General features: G+C 40.0%; 1 protein-coding gene across 7 annotated transcripts in view; it reads left to right on the top strand.

Annotated features, from left to right (window-relative positions):
• The window catches only part of LOC132386023 (histone-lysine N-methyltransferase 2A-like), a 316,855-nt gene that overhangs the window by 282,871 nt on the left and 12,580 nt on the right, over positions 1–21,404 (top strand). For all 7 annotated transcript variants that reach the window (XM_059958301.1, XM_059958298.1, XM_059958300.1 and 4 more), the window contains one exon: positions 19,321–19,450. In XM_059958301.1, coding sequence (XP_059814284.1) covers positions 19,321–19,450 — 130 coding nt within the window. The remainder of the gene's footprint in view (positions 1–19,320; positions 19,451–21,404) is intronic.

The following is a 21,404-nucleotide window of genomic DNA, read 5'->3' as shown; positions in this document are numbered from 1 at the left end:
ACTTCTTTTTTTACAAAATATTCATTGATTTGTGAGGATAAAATCAGGCCTACGAGGCGTTAAATAGTTAAACCATTTTCCCCAGTATGTATCAAATTGTTCCAACTTATGATTAACAGATGCTGTTATCTTCTCCAATTTGTAAATGTCCTTTGTAATTTCCATCCATGTATTTAAAGTTGGGCTCTCCTGTCTTTTTACCAGCCACCAGCAGTATATTCAGTAAATGTTTTTTTTCTCTTTTCAACCACTCTTGAGGTATGGATTCCCCCGCTATTCCAAGGTAGAGTGTTCCTATGAAAGGGTTCGTAAGCTGGAATGTCGTAAAGTGAAGAAGCAATTGCCATTTATTTATACTGGAAAAAGTCGTGAGCGTTCACAGACCCAAAAAATAACCTACCAAATCATGCCAAATTATCCATAAAACCTAAAATAACAGGAACATATAGTAAATTCAGGAATGTTATGATAAATACTCGGTCTATATAAAGTAGAAATACTTTTCTGCAATCATTGCAGTGCAGTACTTGCATTGGGTGCAAGCGATCTCGGCAGAAACATTTGGAGCAAACGCACTCGGCAACACTCTCGGTGCACCAGATCTCAACAGAAACTTTCAGTGCAAGTGATCTCAGCAGAAGCACTCTCTCCAGTAACCCTTAATCTGTGAAGCTGCCAAATCAAATCAAATAACAAATCATACCAAGTAGCACATAAAAATACACAGCCTAGATGAAGGCATTGAGAATAACATCAGCAAGTTTGCTGATGATACTAAGCTGGGTGGCAGTGTGACATGTGATGAGGATGTTAGGAGAATTCAGGGTGACTTGGATAGGCTGGGTGAGTGGGCAGATACTTGGCAGATGACGTTTAATGTGAATAAGTGTGAGGGTATCCACTTTGGGAGTAAGAACAGGAAGGCGGATTATTATCTGAATGGTGTAGAGTTAGGTAAGGGAGAAATACAAAGAGATCTAGGACTCCTAGTTCATCAGTCACTGAAGGTGAATGAGCAAGTGCAGCAGGCAGTGAAGAAGGCTAATGGTATGTTGGCCTTTATTACAAAGGGAATTGAGTACAAGAGCAAGGAAATCCTCTTGCATTTGTACAGAGCCCTGGTGAGACCACACTTGGAGTATTGTGTACAGTTTTGATCTCCAAGGTTAAGGAAGGACATCCTGGCTATAGAGGAAGTGCAGCGTAGATTCACGAGGTTAATTCCTGGGATGTCTGGACTGTCTTATGCATAGAGGTTAGAGAGACTGGGCTTGTACACACTGGAATTAAGGAGATTGAGAGGGGATCCGATTGCAACATATAAGATTATTAAGGGATTGGACAAGACAGAGGCAGGAAATATGTTCCAGATGCTGGGAGAGTCCAGTACCAGAGGGCATGGTTTGAGAATAAGGGGTAGGTCATTTAGGATAGCGTTAAGGAAAAACTTCTTCTCCCAGAGAGTTGTGGGGGTGTGGAATGCACTGCCTCAGAAGGTAGTGGAGGCCAATTCTCTGGGTGCTTTTAAGAAGGAGCTAGATAGGTATCTTATGGATAGGGGAATCAAGGGATATGGGGACAAGGCAGGAACCGGGTATTGATAGTAGATGATCAGCCATGATCTCAGAATGGCGGTGCAGGCTCGAAGGGCCAAATGGTCTACTTCTGCACCTGTTGCCTAATCAAATAACAAATCATACCAAATAACACATAAAAATACACAGCCTATATAAAGTAGAAATAACGTACGTACAGTGTAGTTTCACTTACTGGAATCGAGAAGACAGCGAGCACACTGATGATGGTGTGTTAGGCTGAGTCGTCGGAGGTTGGGGTGGTGGGAGACTGGGGTGTCATCTCATCGTTGTCTGTTTCCATCAGGGCAGGCAGGTCATCTTCTATGACTGCCTGCTTCAGTGTCAAAGGTCGGGGTTCATCGTCTGCTGTGGCTGATGTGGAAGGCTTGAGAAACGACAGTATGCTTGACTGCTTATCCTCGTGCATTTTTCTATCATACAGTTCTTTGTAAGCACTCAAACCATCCTGCAAACCTGCCCTAAACTTACGTACCATTCCAAAATTAAAGTCATACTTTTCTGCAATCATTGCAGTGTTGTCAATCGCAGCAGAAATCTTACGCATTTGCTTCACACTCAGTTCCTGGATGAATTCACTTTCGATTTTTATTCTTTCCTCTTCATCTGTCAGTTCCTGGTCATGGAATGCCAAACCTCTTCAAAGTCATCTTCATCAACTTCCACAAACCCAGCCTCCTTAGTCAAACTCACTATTGCCGTATTTATTGTTGATGGTTCGAAGCCTTTAAAATTGTTCACTGCTTCGGGATGTAGTTTCCTCCAAATGCCATTTCTCTTTGAGACTGTTAGCCTATCGAGAGCATTTCCAATGTTGGCAATTGCCAGTTTTATATTGTACTCTTTCCAGATCTCTCGCAAAGATGCAATTGCCCTCTCTGTTAATGGTACTTGCAATAAAACTCATCACATTTTGCGTATTGTAAGCCTTAAGTGTGACTGTTAGGCTTTGGTCACATGGGTGCAGCAACGATGTCGTAGTCAGTGGTAAGAACGCAACATGAATGTTACCACCATACTCAGTAAGGCCAGATGCAAGAGCAGCACAATTATTGACAATCATAAGACACCTATTATTGAGGTATTTTCTCTACAGTATTTTTCAGCAAAAGGACTAACGTATCCACTCATGTACTCAGAAAAAAAGCACTTGGGAATTCAAACCGCTTGGTTGTGAACAGAACACAACGGGAAGTGTTTTCTCATCGTCGCCTTTAAGTGCCCTTGGATTTTCTGAATGGTACACTAGTAGAGGCTTAAGGACAGCATTACAGTGGTGTTAATAATAGGCATTAGTGTTAAACCTATCCTTCGATGCCTTGTGTCCCTTAGCCTGCTTTTCTTCTATCGAAATAAGTGTCTTGCTTGCAGTTTCATCAGAGTTAAATGCTTACTTAGATGAATAACCACCTTCTGTAATTATTTTCTTCAGTTCTGCTAGGAACTTTTCAGCAGCTTCAGTATCAGCCCAAGCACTCTCTCCAGTAAACGTTAAACTATGAAGCTGCCCTCGCCTCAGAAACCGATCAAACTACCCTTGACTACATTCCACTTTCACCACACTTACATCACCATCGTCCAGTGCTTTCTGTTTCAGCTTATTAAATAGACTGACTGATTTCTCCTTAAGTATAAGATAACTTAATGGTACACCACTCTTTGTACACCCATCAATCCACTCAAGAAATAGACTTTCCATTTTGTCCAATATTGGATGCTGACTAAGAGAGACCACTTTGCTACGAGCAGGACCAACAGTCACATCGGCAGCTTTCAAAATTCTTTCTCTGTGCATATAAATAATAAGAACAGTGGACTCAGGCAAATTCAAAATGCAGACAATGACCTTACTTCGTTCACCTTGATCAAAATGCTTTATTATGTCTGGTTTTACGTTAAGTGCTTATGAGCTCTTTTAGGCTTTTCCGTACCTTAGAACTCATCTTGCTAACGGATGCACAAAATAAATTGACATAAAGCATGTGTTTAAACAATGCAGTTCTAAGTTCTAAATGCAGTTCTGGGGGAGGAGTTTGGCTGCTTGGGGTTGCGCTGTCTTTTCTGTAACTGAAAACACCTTCTGTTAGTGAAAACAAGTAACTAATTTAGGTCTTTCATAACAGCAAAGTGTCGAAAAGCAAACGTTCAAAAAATGGGGGACAACTATATGGGAAAAATTTGTGAGCATTCACAGACCCAAAAATTACCCTACCAAATCATGCCAAATAACACATAAAACCTAAAATAACAGTGACATATAGTAAAAGCAGGTATGATCTGATAAATACACAGCCTATATAAAGTAGAAATACTTTTCTGCAACTGTTATAGCAGTGTCCACTGTAGCAAAAATCTCACGCAAGCACTGTTGGCAGGACTGGCGGCAAAAACACTCGGCGCAAGCGATCTCGGAAGAAACACTGTCTCCATTAACCTTTAAACTATGAAGCTCTCAAATCATACCAAATAACACATAAAAATACACGGCCTGTATAAAGCAGAAAAAAATGTATTTACAGTGTAGTATCTCTTATCGGAATCGGGAAGACAGTGAGCACACTGATGATGGTATGTTAGACTGAGTCGTTGGAGGTTGGGATGGTGCGAGACCGGGGTGTCATTCTCATTCTCATCTGTTCCCATCAGGGCAGGCAAGTCACCTTCTATATCTGCCTGCCTTGATACCAAAGGTCGAGGTTCGTCATCTGCTGTGGCTGATGTGAAAGGTTTGAAAAAAAAGTATGCTTGACTGTTTAGTGTCACGCATTTTTCTTCTTTTTGTAATTTACTTTTTTAATGAAGTTCATCATCAAACATTTCCATAAGATGTATTTCAGACATTGTACATATATATCATATAATCATATATATCACAAATCTCCACAAAGTATTTATCTGAGGTATACACTTATAGAAAAGAGTGCAAAGGAAAAACAAGCAAAAGGAAAGAACTATGTACAAGTAGGGAGTGATCATTTTTTGCAACAGATTCATTGATTTGTGAGAATAAAATCAGGCCTATGAGGCATTATGTAGTTAAACCATTTATCCCAGTATGAATCAAATTGTTCCGGCTTATGATTGACAGATGCTGTTATCTTCTCCATTTTGTAAATGTCCATCATAATTTTCATCCATGTACTTAAAGTTCGGCTCTACTGTGATAACTATTTCCTAGTAAGAGTCTTTTTACCAGCCGCCAACAATATATTCATTAAATATTTATCTCTTTATCTCGAGGTATACATCCAAAATTTAGGGTTGTCATATAGTGTCTGTATAGTTTTAATAATTGTGTCTTGGAAACCAAATCTATGTAAAACTCTGTAAAGAAAATTCCAATTAACCAAATCAAATGCTTTTTCAGTGTCCACGCTTATCACTATTGCTTCAATTTTATTTCTTTGTATATGATCCATAATGTGAAGTGTCCTTCGTATATTGTCTTGTGTTTGGCGTTGTCGTATAAAACCTGTCTGATCGTTACGTATCAGTATGAGTAGAAACTCCCTAATCGTTTGGCCATGATGGAGGTAAATGACCTATAATCTACATTAAGAACGGATATTGGTCTAAATGACCCGCATTTCATTTTATCCCTGCCTTCTTTCGGTATAGCTGAGATTATCACTTCCTTCCAACTGGGTGGCATTTGTGCCTTTTTTAGAGCCCAGTTCAGTGTGGGGAGTAAAAGAGGAATTAACTCATTTTTAAATTCTTTGTACCACTCACCCATCTGATCCTGGTGAATTGCTTAATTTAAGTCTACTAATTGCAGCTTCTAATTCAACTTCAGTTATGTCAACAGTCATCCTTCTATTTTGTTCTTCGCTTAAAGTGGGTAACTCTAGAGAATTCAAGAAGGTGTCAATTTGGGTTATGCTTCCCACTGAAACTTTGGAATTTAGCATTTTGTAAAACACTTCAAAAGCCTCTTGAATTTCACTTAGTTTATTATTTTATCATTTTCATTCTTGGGTCCCTAATTCTATGAATTGTACTTTCTGCTATCTTTTTTTAAAGTTTCCACGCCAGGATTTTCATAGATTTTGATCCACTTTCATAATGTCTCTGTTTCAGAAACATTAAATTTTTCCTGATTTCTTGCATAGCTAAACTATTAATTTCATTCCAAATTCTTTTAATTTCCCCTAATGTATCCTGTGCCAAATTCAATTTGTGTTTTTTCTCTAATTCCTTCACCTATTTTGTAATTCCTCTAATGTTTATTCCTCATTTTTTCTTTTATGAAGATATCGCTATAATTTTCCCTCTTAAGACTGCCTTCAGAGTATCCCATAAAATGGGAGGAGAAACCTCTCCATTATCATTAAATTCTAAGTAGAGACCAATTTCTTTTTTAATTTGTTCCTTAAAGTACAGATCATTGAGTAGACTTGAATTTACTTTCCAAATTGTATTCTTTGGATGCAGGTCAAAATCAACAGATAAATATATAGGTGCATGGTCACTTACATCTATTGTCCCAATTCCACAGGTGTTTATTTTGTCTTTGTCTTTTCCAAATGTTATGAAATAGTCTATTCTTGTATATACAGAATGGGGAGCAGAATAATGAGTGTAATCCCTTCTGTCAGGGAAAAGGTCCCTCCATATATCAATTAAACCAACATCCTCAAAAAGTGTATTAACTTTCTTATGTAAAGATTTTGTTTCAAAGGTTTTTCTATTGGAAGAGTCTAAGTTTGGTTGTAATTGTAAATTTAATTCTCCCCCCCCCCCCCCACATATCAGGAGACTTTCAGTTTCCGTTACCATAATATCAGTAATTTTCTGAAAGAAACCAATATAACTTCGTGGGGTGTGTATATTCAATAGAGTAACAGAATTGCCATCTATATTCCCCCTTACCAGAATATATCTGCCCTCTTTATCTCCCATTTCATATACTTTTTCAAAATTTTGCTTACTTGAGATAAGAATAGCAACTCCTCTCCTATGTCCTGATTTATATGAGGAGAAAAATGAATTAATGAAGCCCATTCTCTTTAGTTTTTTATGCTCATTATCATTTAAATGAGTTTCCTGTAAATATACTACATGGGCTTGTTCTTTTTTCATTTTGGATAAAATTCTATTACGTTTAATTGGATTTAATAGCCCATTGACATTAAAAGAAATGAATTTTACCTTGTCTTTAGCCATCTGTATTTACTTGTCAATATATCATTGAAATTAGAATAAAACTTAATTGATCTATTCCCTGAACAAATAAGAGCCAAGAAACACAAATAATAACAAAAATGGCAACGAACGTGTGATTCCAAGGCTGAGGTCTCTAGTAGATGACCCTGTGTCGAGCTAGAGGAAATGTCTAGCTGTGGGGGATAACCCCTCCTACTTGTGAGTTGAGGGCCCCCATTGCAGTATTCATAAAAGTCAGTGAACAAATCCATTACACAGAAAAGATTTCCCTGTGTACTCCTCCTATATATATATATGCACACACACACACACACACACACACACACACACACACACATATATTACATACATACACATATATGCACACATATACATATTCTCATTTTGGTGTGGAAAAAGAAGTAAGGAAGCGGAAGTTAGCTTCTCAACATTTTAAAAGTTAGCCAAACCTTATGGCTCTTCTGGTGGGAGTGAGGACTGTCTTTGGAAAACTCCCGGGTCTTTCCTGATATATTTCTCTCGGCCTCCTCCCGTCTCCTGCCTTCTAGATTCTCGCACTATTTCCAAGTGATGTGGGATAATTACTCTGCCAGGCTTTCCCTCTGTTTGATCATGCTGACGGGCAACCCTCTGGCCTTCATGTCTGTAGTCGCCTCCTCCTCTGTCTGGTACAACCGCCTCCTGTCTTTATAAAAACACTCAAAGTTTAGCAGGGTACGGAGTTTGAAATCTAATCTTTCCTTGCTTTAATATTCGCTTTACTTCAGAGTATTCTTTATGTCTCTGCAGGACCGCAGGGGGGGGGGGGTAATCTTGGTTGAAATATATTCATTTATCATCTAAAAACACCCTCTTCTTACCCCAGGCCCTTCATAGAATCTCTGCCTTGGTGCTGTACGGAAGGAATTATTATTGAGCGTGGCTTTTCTCAGGTAGGCTTCCGGACTGGCACTCGATGAGCTCTCTTGATTTCCAGCTCCATAGCTGAGGGAAGCTCCAGTGAGCTCAACATCAACCCAGCATGGATGGTACAGGAGTCACTGGATCGACATCAACCTGGCCCGGGAGCGGTCTGTCACTAAATCGAACTCAGGAAACTCCCTTCTCAAGCCTGGCGCTGATCTCATTCCACCACCAGCTGACGAAAACTGTGGGGGGGGGGGGGGTGTGGCAGTCAGGGTGAATCTTGCTAAGAAAAATTTAAGCCGAACACAAAGTTACACACTCAACACAGTGTCAAAAGCAAGGACTTAAAATGGTGGATGGTGTCACGATCCGACTTAAAATAGCGAATGGTGTTCTCCTTTCTCAGTTCGTAGTACGAGTTGTCAGTAAATCAGACATTCATAACTCAGGAACTACCTGCATCTCAATCTAGATCAAAATCTCAAAATACTTTCATCATAGTTTTCCATCTTTTAAGTGTCCTTTTCACCCATGGGTTATCAATGGTATTTATGTAACTTTGTATGTTCTCAGCCAAAATTGCCTATATGGGGATGGAAAATATCCTCTCTTCAATATTTTTCCATTGAGCTTCATATGATGGGTTGCACCAACATATCACAGCTCTCAACTGTGTTGCAAAATAATAATCTCTAAGAGAAGGTAGGCCCCATCCCCCCTTTCCTTTGCTAATTGCAAAGTTTTGAGACGAATTCTAGGCCTTTTACCCTGCCAAATATACCGTGATAACATCTTGTTCCATTCATTGAATTGATTTTGATTAATCTCTATTGGTAGGGTCTGAAAGAGATATAATAGTTTGGGCAGTGTATTAATTTTAATAGATTCAAACCTTGAACGGAGACTGAAAAAAAGGAATTAGGTTCCATCATGTTATATCTTCTTAAAATTTTTATATAAAGGCTGATAATTGCATTCGGATAATTTTGCCAAATCTTCTGACATAATGATGCCCAAATATTTGAAAGACTCTGTGTGCCATGCCCAGGGGCATCTACTTTCAATTTCTCTTGGTAAGCTATAGTTATATGAGAGTAATTGGGTTTTATCTATGTTGATCTTGTATCCTGATAATTGACCATATTGTTCAAAGGATTGCATCAATTTAGGTAAAGTGTATGGTGGTTGCCCTAGATAGATAGATCAAAATGCCATCCACAAAACAAATCAATTTATGCTCTGTCCCTTTAATAGTAATTCCCCTGATATCTTCATTTTATCTGATGTATTGAACTAGTGGTTCCAGATATAATGCAAAGAGTAGCAGTAGCCATGCACAACCCTGTCTCATGCCCCTTACTAGGGTAAAAATATTTGATAAATATCCATTGATTTTAATCCTAACAGTAGGATTGTCATATAGTGTCTGTATAGTTTTAATAATTGTGTCTTGGAAACCAAGTCTACATAAAACACTGTAAAGAAAATTCCAATTAACCAAATCAAATGCCTTTTCAGTATCCACGCTTATCACTATTGCTTCGATTTTATTTTTTTATATATGATCCATAATGTGAAGTGTCCTTCGTATATTGTCTTGTGTTTGGCGTTGTCGTATTAAACCTGTCTGATCGTTACGTATCAGTATGAGTAGAAACTCCCTAATCGTTTGGCCATGATGGAGGTAAATTACCTATAATCTACATTAAGAACGGATATTGGTCTAAATGACCTACATTCTATTTTATCCTTGCCTTCTTTCACTTCCTTCCAACTGGGTGGCATTTGTGCAATTTTTAGAGCCCAGTTCAGTGTGGGGAGTAAAACAGGAATTAACTCATTTTAAGTGCTTTATACCACTCTGCCGTATACCCATCTGATCCTGGTGACTTGCTTAAGTTAATCCTACTAATTGCAGTCTTTAGTTCAGCTTCAGTTACATCAGCAGTCATCGTTCTATTTTGTTCTTCGCTTAAAGTGGGTAACTAGAGAATTCAAGAAGGTGTCAATGTGGGTTCTGCTTCCCCCTGGAACTTTGAAATATAGAGTTTTGTAAAACACTTCAAAAGCTTCTTGAATTTCTCTTAGCTTATTTTTTTTTATCACTTTAGTTCTTGATCCCTAATTCTATGAATTGTATTTACTGCTATCTTTTTTTTTTCAGTTTCCATGCTAGTAGTTTCATAGATTTCGATCCATTTTCATAGTGTCTCTGTTTCAGAAACATTAAATATTTTCTGATTTCAGACTCTGCTGGCTGTTGGAGTAGTAGTGTTTTATAGCTGCTCCTACTCTACTTAATTTACTGTTTCCAACTTGCTTTGAAAACTTATTTTAAATGCGGTATTGTTTCATGATGAGGGGTTCCAAAGCTACTTAAAAAGAAAAGGACCCTCCAATAACTTTGTAATCTATCTTGGAGGCACTTCAGAAGCATAAAAATGAACTTTTGGAGAAGAACCAGTAGAAATTCCGGCAACTCAGCGCTGAATTTAAACAAATGGATGTAAAATTAGATTCTATTCAAAAAACTTCAAGTGAACACGATAAAGGGATAAAGGAGAATGAAGTCACTTTAACAATGTTGGATGTGAAGGTTGATGACCTGGAAAAGATCTGTGATAAACAGTCAAAGGTTAATGAAAAATTAAGACAGAAGATTATCAACTTAGAAAATAGAAGCAGAAGAAATAATTTACAAATTCTGGGTTTTAAGGAGTTACTGGAAGGCAATCAGCCTTTGGAATTTTTTGCAAACATTTTGGCTAACTTATTTCAGAATATTTTAAAATGTCCACCTAAAATAGACCGAGTTCATAGATCAACAGTGCCGAGAGCTCCTCCAGGAGAACGATCGCGTTCAGTCTTCATGACTTTCAAACAATGGAACTTTTAATTCATGATTCTTGTTGGAAAGGTATGATTTATTATGAAGGCCAGAAGATCAGAATTATGGAGGATTTTTCACCGGAGGTGTTGAATGAATGCTTGAGTTTAAAAAAGTTATGTTGGAATTGTATACTAGAGGTTTTAAACCCTCTCTTTGCTTTCCCACTCTTCTTAGAATCATTTTGAAAATTGGCTCTCAGAAGCGATTGCATTTGACTCGAGGTGCAGGAGTTTTTAATTTCCGAATCAGTATCAGAAGTTTGACTATTCAGTAATTCCCTACGTAAATCTACACTGTGCCTGCCTGATGGATCCTTGGTTTAGAATCAGCAGTCTTACTGTTCATTATTTTCTTTTATGAGTAATTGTGTTTTTAACTTTTGGTATACCTTCGTATCTAATTTTTTTGTACTTTCATTTCTTTGCTTAGAAAATTAAGGGTTTAACATTAGTATGCTTTCATTGAGTTAATACTTTACAAGTTAATATGTTTTGAATTTTCTTAGTTCTTTTTAAATTTTATATTATATTTTTTCATGAGGTATTTTTAATAAGTTTAATTTAGCTCTTTTTAGTTGTGTCTTGTTGGAATGCAGTTAGCCTTGAAAATGTTTTGGAGCTTAGCCAGAATATTGTTTTGGGAGGGTAATGTGTATAGGTTTAGCTGTTGATTTCCCTTTTGGTGGACTTTCTCTCTTTGGGTGGGGGGTGGGGGTGGATTTCTTCTTTTCTATCTGCTGTTTGGTTCTCTTAGCTTCATTTGTTGCTTGGTTACTTTATCTTAACGCTCAATGTTTGGATTTAATATATATTCCAGGAGTTTTTATTCTAACCTCTCTTTTAAGTAATATTTAAAATGGATCATGCTATTAATTTACTTAGTTTTAATGTAAAAGAATTACACCATCCTGTGAAACATAATAAGCTATTTAACTATATTAGGAAATTGAATGTCTCAATTATTTTTTTTACAAGAAACGCATGTTCCTAAATGTGATAATTTATGTCTTTTCAGCCGTTGGAAGGACTTTTTTTTCATTCCTCCTTTCAGCCAGAGGAATTTCGATTCTTACAGACAATTCAGTCTCCTTTGTTCAACTTAATGTAGTGTCTGATACCAATGGGCGTTTTGTTATAGTCTCAGGGAAATTAGGTAATAAATTAATGGTTTTTGCTCATTTGTATACCTCAAATATAGATGATCCAGGTTTTTTTCAATGCTTTTTTTAAAGCTTTTACCAGATGTAAATCTGTATTCTCTGGTTTTAGGGGGAGATTTCAGCTGTTGTTTAGACCCTGTTTAAGATCACTCATCTTTTAAACAATTGTCTTTTAGCAGATCTGCCTCCTTTTTCCAGTCTTTTCTAATGAAATGTGATATTGTTGATATTTGGCACATTTCCATCCAACAGATAGTGTACTCATTTTTTTCTCATGCTCATCATACTTGTTCCAGGATTGATTTTTTTTTTTGTTGATAGTCATTTGATTCCATTGGTTCGATCCTGTGAATATAAAGAAATTGCTGTTTCAGATCATGCTCCTGTGCTTTTATCTTTAAGTCTTCCAGATGTCTCCAAAATAAACCGATTCTGACATTTTAATCCAACTCTTGTTATCTGATAAGGATTTTTTTAAATTTTTGATCAGACAAATTACTCTTTCTTTAAGAAAGTACACTGGAAGAGACCTCTAGTCTTATTTCACGTGATGCTTTTAAGGCTTATTTCTTTCACCACAAGTGTTAAGAAAAAAGCTAACAAGGAGAGAATTGAATTAGCCAATCAGTTGAAACAATTAAACCAAAAACATGCTTTGGCTCCAGATCCTGTTTTATATAAAAGACGTGTTGAAGTTAAAACTAAATACGATCTGCTTAACTTATCCAATTGAAACTCAACTTTTAAAAGATAAAAGTCAGTTTCATGTTCATGGAGATAAAATGGGTAAACTATTGGCTAACCAATTAAAGACATTTATAGTTAAACACCAAATTAAAGAAATTTGTAAAGCTCATGGTGATAAAACTTATAATCATTTAGAAATAAATGATACTTTTAGAGAATTCTATTCTAAGCTTTATGGTTCTGATCCATTCTCCTAAAGATAATACTGTAATGCATAATTTCTTAGATCGATTAAACATTCCTACACTTTCTGATGATAATCGAAAATTGCTGGATCAACCCATTTCTCATGAGAAATTGCCGAGGTTGTTCACTCTTTTCACTCGGGGAAGGCCCCAGGTCCTGATAGATTTTCTGGAGAGTTTTACAAGGCTTTTTCTTCTTTGCTTATACCTCACTTATATTCAGTCCTTTTGGACACTTAAATTAGGTAGGTTGCCACAATCTTTTTATGAAGCCTCTATTTCACTTATTCTTAAAAAGAGTAAGGATCCAACCGAATGTTCTTCTTATAGACCAATTTCCTTACTTAATGTTGATACTAAAATTTTACCTAAACTTTTGGCTTGAAGGATTGTAAATATTTTGCCATCTATTATTTGTAATGACCAAATTGGATTTATCAAAAATCAATATTCCCACTTTAATATTAGTCATTTATTGAATGTTATTTATTCTCCTTCTAAAGAGATATCAGAAAATGTGATATCCTTAGATGCTGAGAAAGCTTTTGATTGGGTTGAATGCAATTATTTATTTAAAACTTTAGAAAAATTTAACTTTGTGCCCGATTTTATTAAATTACTTTATCTATCTCTCTTTGCTCAGGTTCTTACTAACTTTCAGAATTCTAACCTTTTTAAACTTCAACATGGAACTAGACAAGGTTGTCCTTTGAGTCCTTTGCTTTTTGATGTGGTCTTAGAACCTTTAGCTGTTGCTTGCCAGGAATCTAATGATATCACTGGTAGTTTAAGGAGGGGTATACCTACAAAGTTTTGCTTTATGCTGATGACCGTTTGCTCTACATTTCTAATGTGGAGTCTTCTTTACCTTCCGTACTTTCTTTACTCTCCTGCTGAAGTCAGTTTTCAGGATATAAAATTAACTTTCATAAGAGTGAACATTTTCCTTTGAATAATTTGGTATTAGTCAATACTAACCTTCCTTTTACAATTGTAAGAAATCAATTTACTTATTTGGGCGTAAAAACTACTAGGAATTATAAATTCCTTTTTAAAGAAATGTTTTTTACACTTCTGTATTACCTTAAGAAGGCACTATCAAATAGGTCACCCCTCGCTTTTTTGTTGATTGGCCAAATGAATTCTATTAAAATTAATATTTTGCCTAAATAGATATATAGATGCATGGTCACTTACATCTATTGTCTCAATTCCACAGGTGTTTATTTTGCACATACATCTATTGTCACAATTTCACAGTAGAGAGAGAATTCTTATGGATAGAATTTATTAGCATTCATAATTCGGGACAGTCTGCATGGCTTTGTGTGGGGACTAGTTATGTCTTCCTAATTTGATAGAAATTTTTAGGAACCTGTGGATCTGACTGGTGAAAGTAGAGCTCTGAATGTTGTCTACTTCACCTTTAGTAAGGTGTGTGAGAAGGTCCCCCATGGGAGGCTCACCCAGAAGGCTTATACTTTCCAGTTCAATTAATTCAGCACAACAGTGTAGGCCAAAGAACCTGCTGCTGTTCTGTAATGTTCTATGTAATCTCCTATTCAACCAAGTACTGACGTAACTAACCAGCAAATCAAGAGATGAGTGATCAGAAATAGGATCTAAGTATTAAGAAATCACAGGTGCAGGAAATCTGTAACATAAACAGGAAGTGTCAGAAAACCTATACGATACAAGCAGATTTGGGGGAAAGAGCGAGTTAACTTCACAGAGCAACAACCTCTCACTGGAAAGCTACTTATTAACCTTGTGTTTTTATTTCTTTCATGCCAGTTAAACTAATAAAAGTCAGGAGCATTAGTATGACAATGACATAGTAATGTATAAATAGTCTGGTTGTCTTATTTTGATACTTCTTTCTGGTAAGAATTATGCCTTGGTTGGCCCAGACTTCCAAAAAGAAAATGAAAGTTGCACACTAAAGGCGGATAAATAAAGTCAGAACTTTGATGATGTAAGATAAGCATCAGGAATAGATCACTCATTGCCTGGAGGGAGACAAAAAAAAAATTGGTATTGTCAGATGTCTCTGAAATACTAATGATCTGGATTCAAAGATTTGAAACAACTTTGTGCATGTTCTCAACTAGGAGGATGGATGATTCTTTAGCACCAGATCAGGAAATATGATTTCTATCAGGTGGAATTTAATGTTAATGTAGGTCTCTGGAATGGGAAGATGGGAAATGCATGAACATCATGATTAGTGTTACATCTACTTTAAGTTGAAAGAAATCTGGGGATATGGTTGTGTGGATGTTTAATGTGTCCAGCCATAGGAACAGCAATCATCAAAACAAAGGAGATTGGTAAATTATTTACCTAATTCAGTAGTAATAAGTAAGGTGAGCTCTTTCCCAAACTATTATACGCTAGTCAGAATACACCATGAATATATGCCCTGTTCTGATGATGACAAGAATACATTCAGCACTGGAGGCAGTTCACAAGTCTGGTCCCTATTGTCACAGGTATGAAAAGATATTGGGGTATTTTTGAATTTTAGAGCTTTGGAAGAAAGAACTTTTAAATGATCTTGGGGAACATTCAAGTCAGTAGGTGGTCTGGTAAACTGAGATCAGGACTAAACACGATTAAAATACAAAGTGAGAGATAATGTAAGGAAATGTAAAATCCAATCATATGAAGTTAAGTTGAGTAGAGCACCAACCAAAGTCTAGAAACCACTATTTGATACTCGGGTTGTGAAGTTAAGTTTTCCTTGCCTGGTGAAACAGAGTGTACTGTATGAGACACCTCAAATGTAAGTACCTTGTAAGTTACACAAGAAACAAATTGCTTCAGTGGAATTGGAGAAAAATTAATAATTTCCCTCAACACTGCCACCCCCCCCCCCCCTCAGAAACGTCCACTGGGGAGTGGAACCCCCAGTCTGTGTGGCCGGCCCCGCCGGTGTGGTGCGGGTACCCTTGCTGGTTGCTCAATGTCCAAGTGCATCGGTTTGAGGCGGTCCACTGTAAAAGTCTCTTCCCGGCCACCCACCTCCACGACACACGTGGATCCGTTGTGCCGGATCACCCTGAAGGGTCCCTCGTACGGCCGCTGTAGAGGTGGCCTGTGCATAGCCCTGAGAATGAAAACATACTCACAGTCTCGGAGGTCTTTAGGGGTGAAGGATGGCGTGGAACCATGCCTGGAGGTCGGGACCGGTGCCAGGGTCCCTACCTTGCCCCGCAGCCTCGTTAGCACCGCTGCTGGAGTTTCTTCCGAACCTCAGGCCTCTGGTACGAACTCGCCTGGGACCGTCAGGGGGGCGCCGTAGACCAATTCCGCCGAGGAGGTGCCCAGGTCCTCCTTGGATCCAGGGAAGCTCATCTGTCCAGTTAGGGTCCCTGAGGTGTGCCATCGAGGCCAAGAGATGCTGGTGGAATCGCTGTACCAAACCATTGGACTGGGATGGTATGCTGTGGTGTGATGCAGCTGGGTGCCCAGGAGCTGTGCCAGTGACGCCCGGATGGACGGGTGGGCCAGGTTGTGCAGCGTGTCGAACACCCAGCACCTCCAAGCTGTTGGTACCACAGGTTGGGGTTTGCCAGTAGACACGTCGCACAGGAGTTGATCCGCTGGAGATATGAAAGCAAGCATGCAGGTACAGCAGGCAGTGAAGAAAGCTAATGGCATGCTGGCCTTTATAACAAGAGGAATTGAGTATAGGAGTAAAGAGGTCCTTCTGCAGGGCCCTGGTGAGACCACACCTGGAGTATTGTGTTCAGTTTTGGTCTCCAAATTTGAGGAAGGGCATTCTTGCTATTGAGGGAGTGCAGCGTAGGTTCACGAGGTTAATTCCCGGGATGGCGGGACTGTCATATGTTGAAAGATTGGAGGAACTGGACTTGTATGCACTGGAATTTAGAAGGATGAGAGGGGATCTGATTGAAACATATAAGATTATTAAGGGATTGGACACGCTGGAGGCAGGAAGCATGTTCCCGCTGATGGGTGAGTCCAGAACTAGAGGCCACAGTTTAAGAATAAGGGGTAGGCCATTTACAACAGAGATGCGGTAAAACTTTTTCACCCAGAGAGTGGTGGATATGTGGAATGCTCTGCCCCAGAAGGCAGTGGAGGCCAAGTCTCTGGATGCATTCAAGAGAGAGTTAGATAGAGCTCTTATAGATAGGGTCAAGGGATATGGGGAGAGGGAAGGGACGGGGTACTGATTGTGTATGATCAGCCGTAATCACAGTGAACGGCGTGCTGGCTAGAAGGGCCGAATGGTCTACTCTTGCACCTACTGTCTATTGTTTGGAGAAGATGGTCACTCCGTGCAGGTTTGCCATGAAGTATTGGATGTGGGGCACCAGGTATCTGTCGGTGGTTGTGGCGTTGTTGAGCCTTCTGTAGTCTCCACAGGGCCTCCATCCTCCTGCGGACTTGGGCACCATGTGCAGCGGGGATGCCCATGGGCTGTCCTAAGTGGCCTACGATTCCCATCTCTTCCACCTTACGGAACTCCTCCTTGTCGAGGTGGAGCTTGTCGGGTGGGAGCCTGCGAGCTCTGGCGTGCAGCGGCAGGCCTTGCGTGGGGATGTGGTGCTGCACGCCGTGCTTGGGGTCGGCCATGGAGAACTGCGGGGTGACTACGGAGGGGAATTCCTCCAACACCCTGGCGAATTCGTTACCCGAGAGGGTCACGGAATCCAGGTTGAGGCCGGTAGCTTGTCTTCACCGAGCTGGAACGTCTCGGCGTGGACCAAACGCCGGCTTTTTAGGTCGACCAGGAGGCAGTTGGCTCGTAGGAAATCTGCCCCTAGTAGTGGCTGTGACACTGCTGCCAACGTGAAAGTCCAAGTGAAATGGCTGGACCCGAAATGAAGTGAGATAGTACGTCTGAGCACTGGTGCCATTTGCAGCGGTGAGTTCGGAGCCTGGGACCACGTTAAGAGTGTCCATAGTCGAGGGGAGAAGTACGTTGGCTTTGGCCCCAGTGTCTACCAGGAAGCGCTGCCTGGAGTGTCAGTCCCAGAGGTACAGGAGGCTGTCTCGGTGGCCAGCCATGGTAGCCATTAGTGACGGCTGGCCCCGGTGTTCCCCAGAAAAGCACGTGGTGGACGGCGGCAATGAGCCCGAGCCCCATCTTTGGTGATAGAAACACCATTGTTCCAAACTGTCATCTTCCCCCCCCCCCCCTCCCCCCCGGGTCTCGGTGGCTTCGGTTGTGGGGCCTGGGCTTTGGGGCGCACAGTCGTGGCTAGGCTGGTGGAGGCTGCTCCACGTTGCTTGCTTTACCAAAGGACGTCTGCTTTAGCCACGACCCAGTGTGGGTCGCTGAAATCCTCACTCGTGAGGAGGAGGTGAATGTCCTCTGGCATTTGCTCGAGGAACAACTGTTCAAATAAAAGGCACAGCTGATGGGCGTCCATGAGCGTCAGCATATTGTTCATGAGCTTGGATGGCATGCAGCCATGAGTAGGAGCCGCGTAGCGGGAGAGTCCGAAGGTATGGATCAGGAGCGCCTTAAACTTAGTGTACCTGTCCTCCATTGTTAGCTGGCGTAGGAAGTCGATGATCCTGGTCGAGCGTGCTGACCATGTAGTAGTACCATGTGGTGTCGGCTGTAATGTCTCTGATATTGAACTGGGCCTCAGCCTGCTCGAACCAAACGTGGGGTGAGTGGCCCAGAAAGTCGGGAGCTTCAGAGAGATCGCACTCTGCGAGTTGCCTGAACTCATGGCTGGTCGCTGAGTCACCGGCTCCAGATGCCGTCTGGAACGCTGGGATCACCAATGTAGTCGCCCGCAACGTGCTACTAAAGAAACATAGGGAGGCAGAAAGAGCTGAACTCAGAATGACTTTACTGATTCAAACTTGTGCACTTAAGTCTCCCCTCCCATGGGTCCCTGAAACCCGCAGGGCGGATGTGACGTCAGACTGTCCCCAGGTCCGCCCCGAGTGGGTAGTTCCAAACGCGCTATCACATGTCTGCCCGTGGCTTCTGATGGCGGTTCAAGTCCCACATGTGTGGGCCACCACAGTTCCCCAGAAATACTGATGAACTTACGGGGGAATGGTCTAAAGTTCCTCCTCACTATTGAGCAAGTCTCGGCAGCAGCTGCAGGAGATGTTTAATGGAAGATGTTGCTGATAATGGAAGTTCTACCAGTTATTAAATACAAAGGTTCACATACTGTACTTTTACCAGCCTGGACTGTGAATGATCAAACGATATATCCAATATAGGGCATGAAAAGTACAATTGTGTTCTCTGTCTATTATCTGTCTATTTGTCTATTATTGTGACTTAGAAAAAAGTCAGTCCACATTTTATGAGTAATTAATACAGAAAACCAATTAACTGCAAAGGGTTCACAAACTTTCGTTCAACTGTATCAGTAATATTGGACTTGATGCCAACCTGTAGATAGATACTCTAGTTTGAGACAGAACTTTCAAGATGTATTCAGAAGTAAATGGTTGTCATATTACCCAGCCTTGGTATACCCATACCCTGATAGGAATTTTACAGTTAGTAAAGGGTTAATGAATCTTCAGAGACTTTTAAGAATCTTTAGTTTTCATTCTAAGAAAAAAATAAGCATCCTCCATGCTTAATTTTGAGAATAAAAGGTGATCTCTTTACTTTTTTCTTAATTCCCTCTTCTATTTTTTCTGTCTTTCTAAATGCTGCAGGTCACCAATCCATGGACGGGGTCTTTTCTGTAAGCGAAACATTGATGCAGGTGAGATGGTCATCGAATATTCGGGTACTGTCATTCGGTCTATCCTCACAGACAAACGAGAGAAATATTATGACAGCAAGGTGAGTTTCTAGTGCAGGTAGACTATAACCACTGCTTTGGGGATAGACATTGTCAGAATCATTGATTTGTTTCTTTACAAGTGAATGAATCCTTTCTGAAATAACACTATAGCATCAGCAACATACCAGCTTCCTTGTGACATAAATCAGCTGATCTTGTATTATTAACTCACATCACTTTGCATTTTTGATATTCGTGCGCCTGAGGTTTACTTATTGCACATTCATTATCCTATGAGACAGGTAGAATATGGAATCTTCAATCTAGTTATGATACTGGCGAAGCATTCTGAAACAGAGATGCTGTGGAGAGACTTTCTTTAAATGTCGTGCATTTCCTACCATTACCGATTTTTGAGTATATTATTCCTTCAGAGTCCTCGAGAGTCACAGCCTTGACATTCTACTTACAGCTTTTACTTCTCCAAAAGCAAATATTGCTTAAATAATTTCATGAAAAGAATAGTGACATTCTCTCTGCTGTAAAATACTATATTTGCGTTGTTGCCGAAACCGTAAAAGCATATTTGAATTTCAGTTGGAAGAATTCACGTCTTAGTCAATAGTCTGATAATCCATTTCCTAGTATACTCGAAGTCTTTCCTCTATATCGTCTTAGTTACCTGTAATAAATGTTTTTGCACTACTGGTAACTGCTCTGTCCTTATAAACTTGTTATTGTGAAGTACCATTAGTATCAATATTCCCATGGTTTACAAATTGAGTACAGCATCATGCTTCACACATATTTTCAAATTATTTATAATGATAGAGATAGACAGCCCCCTCCTGTTTCAGCCTCTACCCCACGAGACTAGGATCTCAGTAGCTGGGGAATTTAGAAGCAATTGCCAAATTTTGTGTATTTAATAGTAGAGGGGAGACAGAGGGGATGGGGATGAGAGGGGGGAGAGAAAGGGGAGATAGAGAGCAGGAGGGAGGGTGTGAGAGTGGGGAGAGGGTTAGAGAAAGGTGGGAGTGGGGGTTGGGGACCGAGAGGGGAATGGACAGAGAGCAGAGTACTGAAAGTAGAGCAGTAAGTACCCTCCTGGGCAGGATACAGGATATCTTTGCAACCTATATTGGAGGAAAACACCTCAGAAAAAACGGACATAGCTAAGGCCTAACTAGAGATGGGGATGGAAAAAGAGTCCAAAATAACCTTTTTAGAATTTGTCAATCACTATACCAGGTTCCTGCCAAAGCTGGTTACTGTACTCCACCCCTTGAAGTCACTACTACAGATCAGGAAGAAATGGCGATAGGCAAAACAGTGAGAGTTAACTTTCCAAAAGGTCATGGTAAGGTCAGACACTGTATTCACATATTATGATCCACCATCCGGTATTCCTTGCCTGTGACGCCTTGCCTTATGGTAGTGAAGACACATCACACATTAAGAGTGATAGAAGAGAATGCCCCAAAGCCTTTGCATCATGTTCCCTTAGAACATGAAAAAATTGAGTGTGGCTTGGTCTATAAAATGTTTCAACCAGAAAAGACCCACACTATCTCAGGTCTACATGGTACCAAAAATGACTGGAAAGTGCAGCAGGAATTCCAGTTCCCCTATTTTACTAGTGCTAGTATGAACTTGCCCCAGACAGGGGTTGTCTTATGTGGAGATTGAGAGGAGTTGTAGCAACCAAGCTGATAACTAAAGTGTTGGAGGAGCTACATGCTGGTCACCTGGGCAAAATGAAAGTTGGCTCAAAGCTTTAATGGTGGCTTGGGATAGATCAGCAGTTGGAGCAGCGTGTCATGCACTGTTTGGGATGCCAGCACATCCAGAAGAAAAGTGTCCAAAACTGTTAGAAACACTTCCTGCAGTTCCACAGTCAACTTCTACAAACACTACAGAAGAGGCCGCAGAAGCTGAGATGGCTTCGCAGCCAAGTCTCACCTGTCAAACAGAGTGATCCCCTTTGTCAGGAAAGGGATTCGACAGTAAGAA

The sequence above is a fragment of the Hypanus sabinus genome (genome assembly GCF_030144855.1).
Source record: "Hypanus sabinus isolate sHypSab1 chromosome Y unlocalized genomic scaffold, sHypSab1.hap1 SUPER_Y_unloc_2, whole genome shotgun sequence".
In the NCBI taxonomy this organism is placed as follows: Eukaryota; Metazoa; Chordata; class Chondrichthyes; order Myliobatiformes; family Dasyatidae; genus Hypanus; species Hypanus sabinus.
The sequence above is the reverse complement of the archived record's forward strand: the minus strand, read 5'-3'. Positions and strand labels throughout refer to the sequence as shown.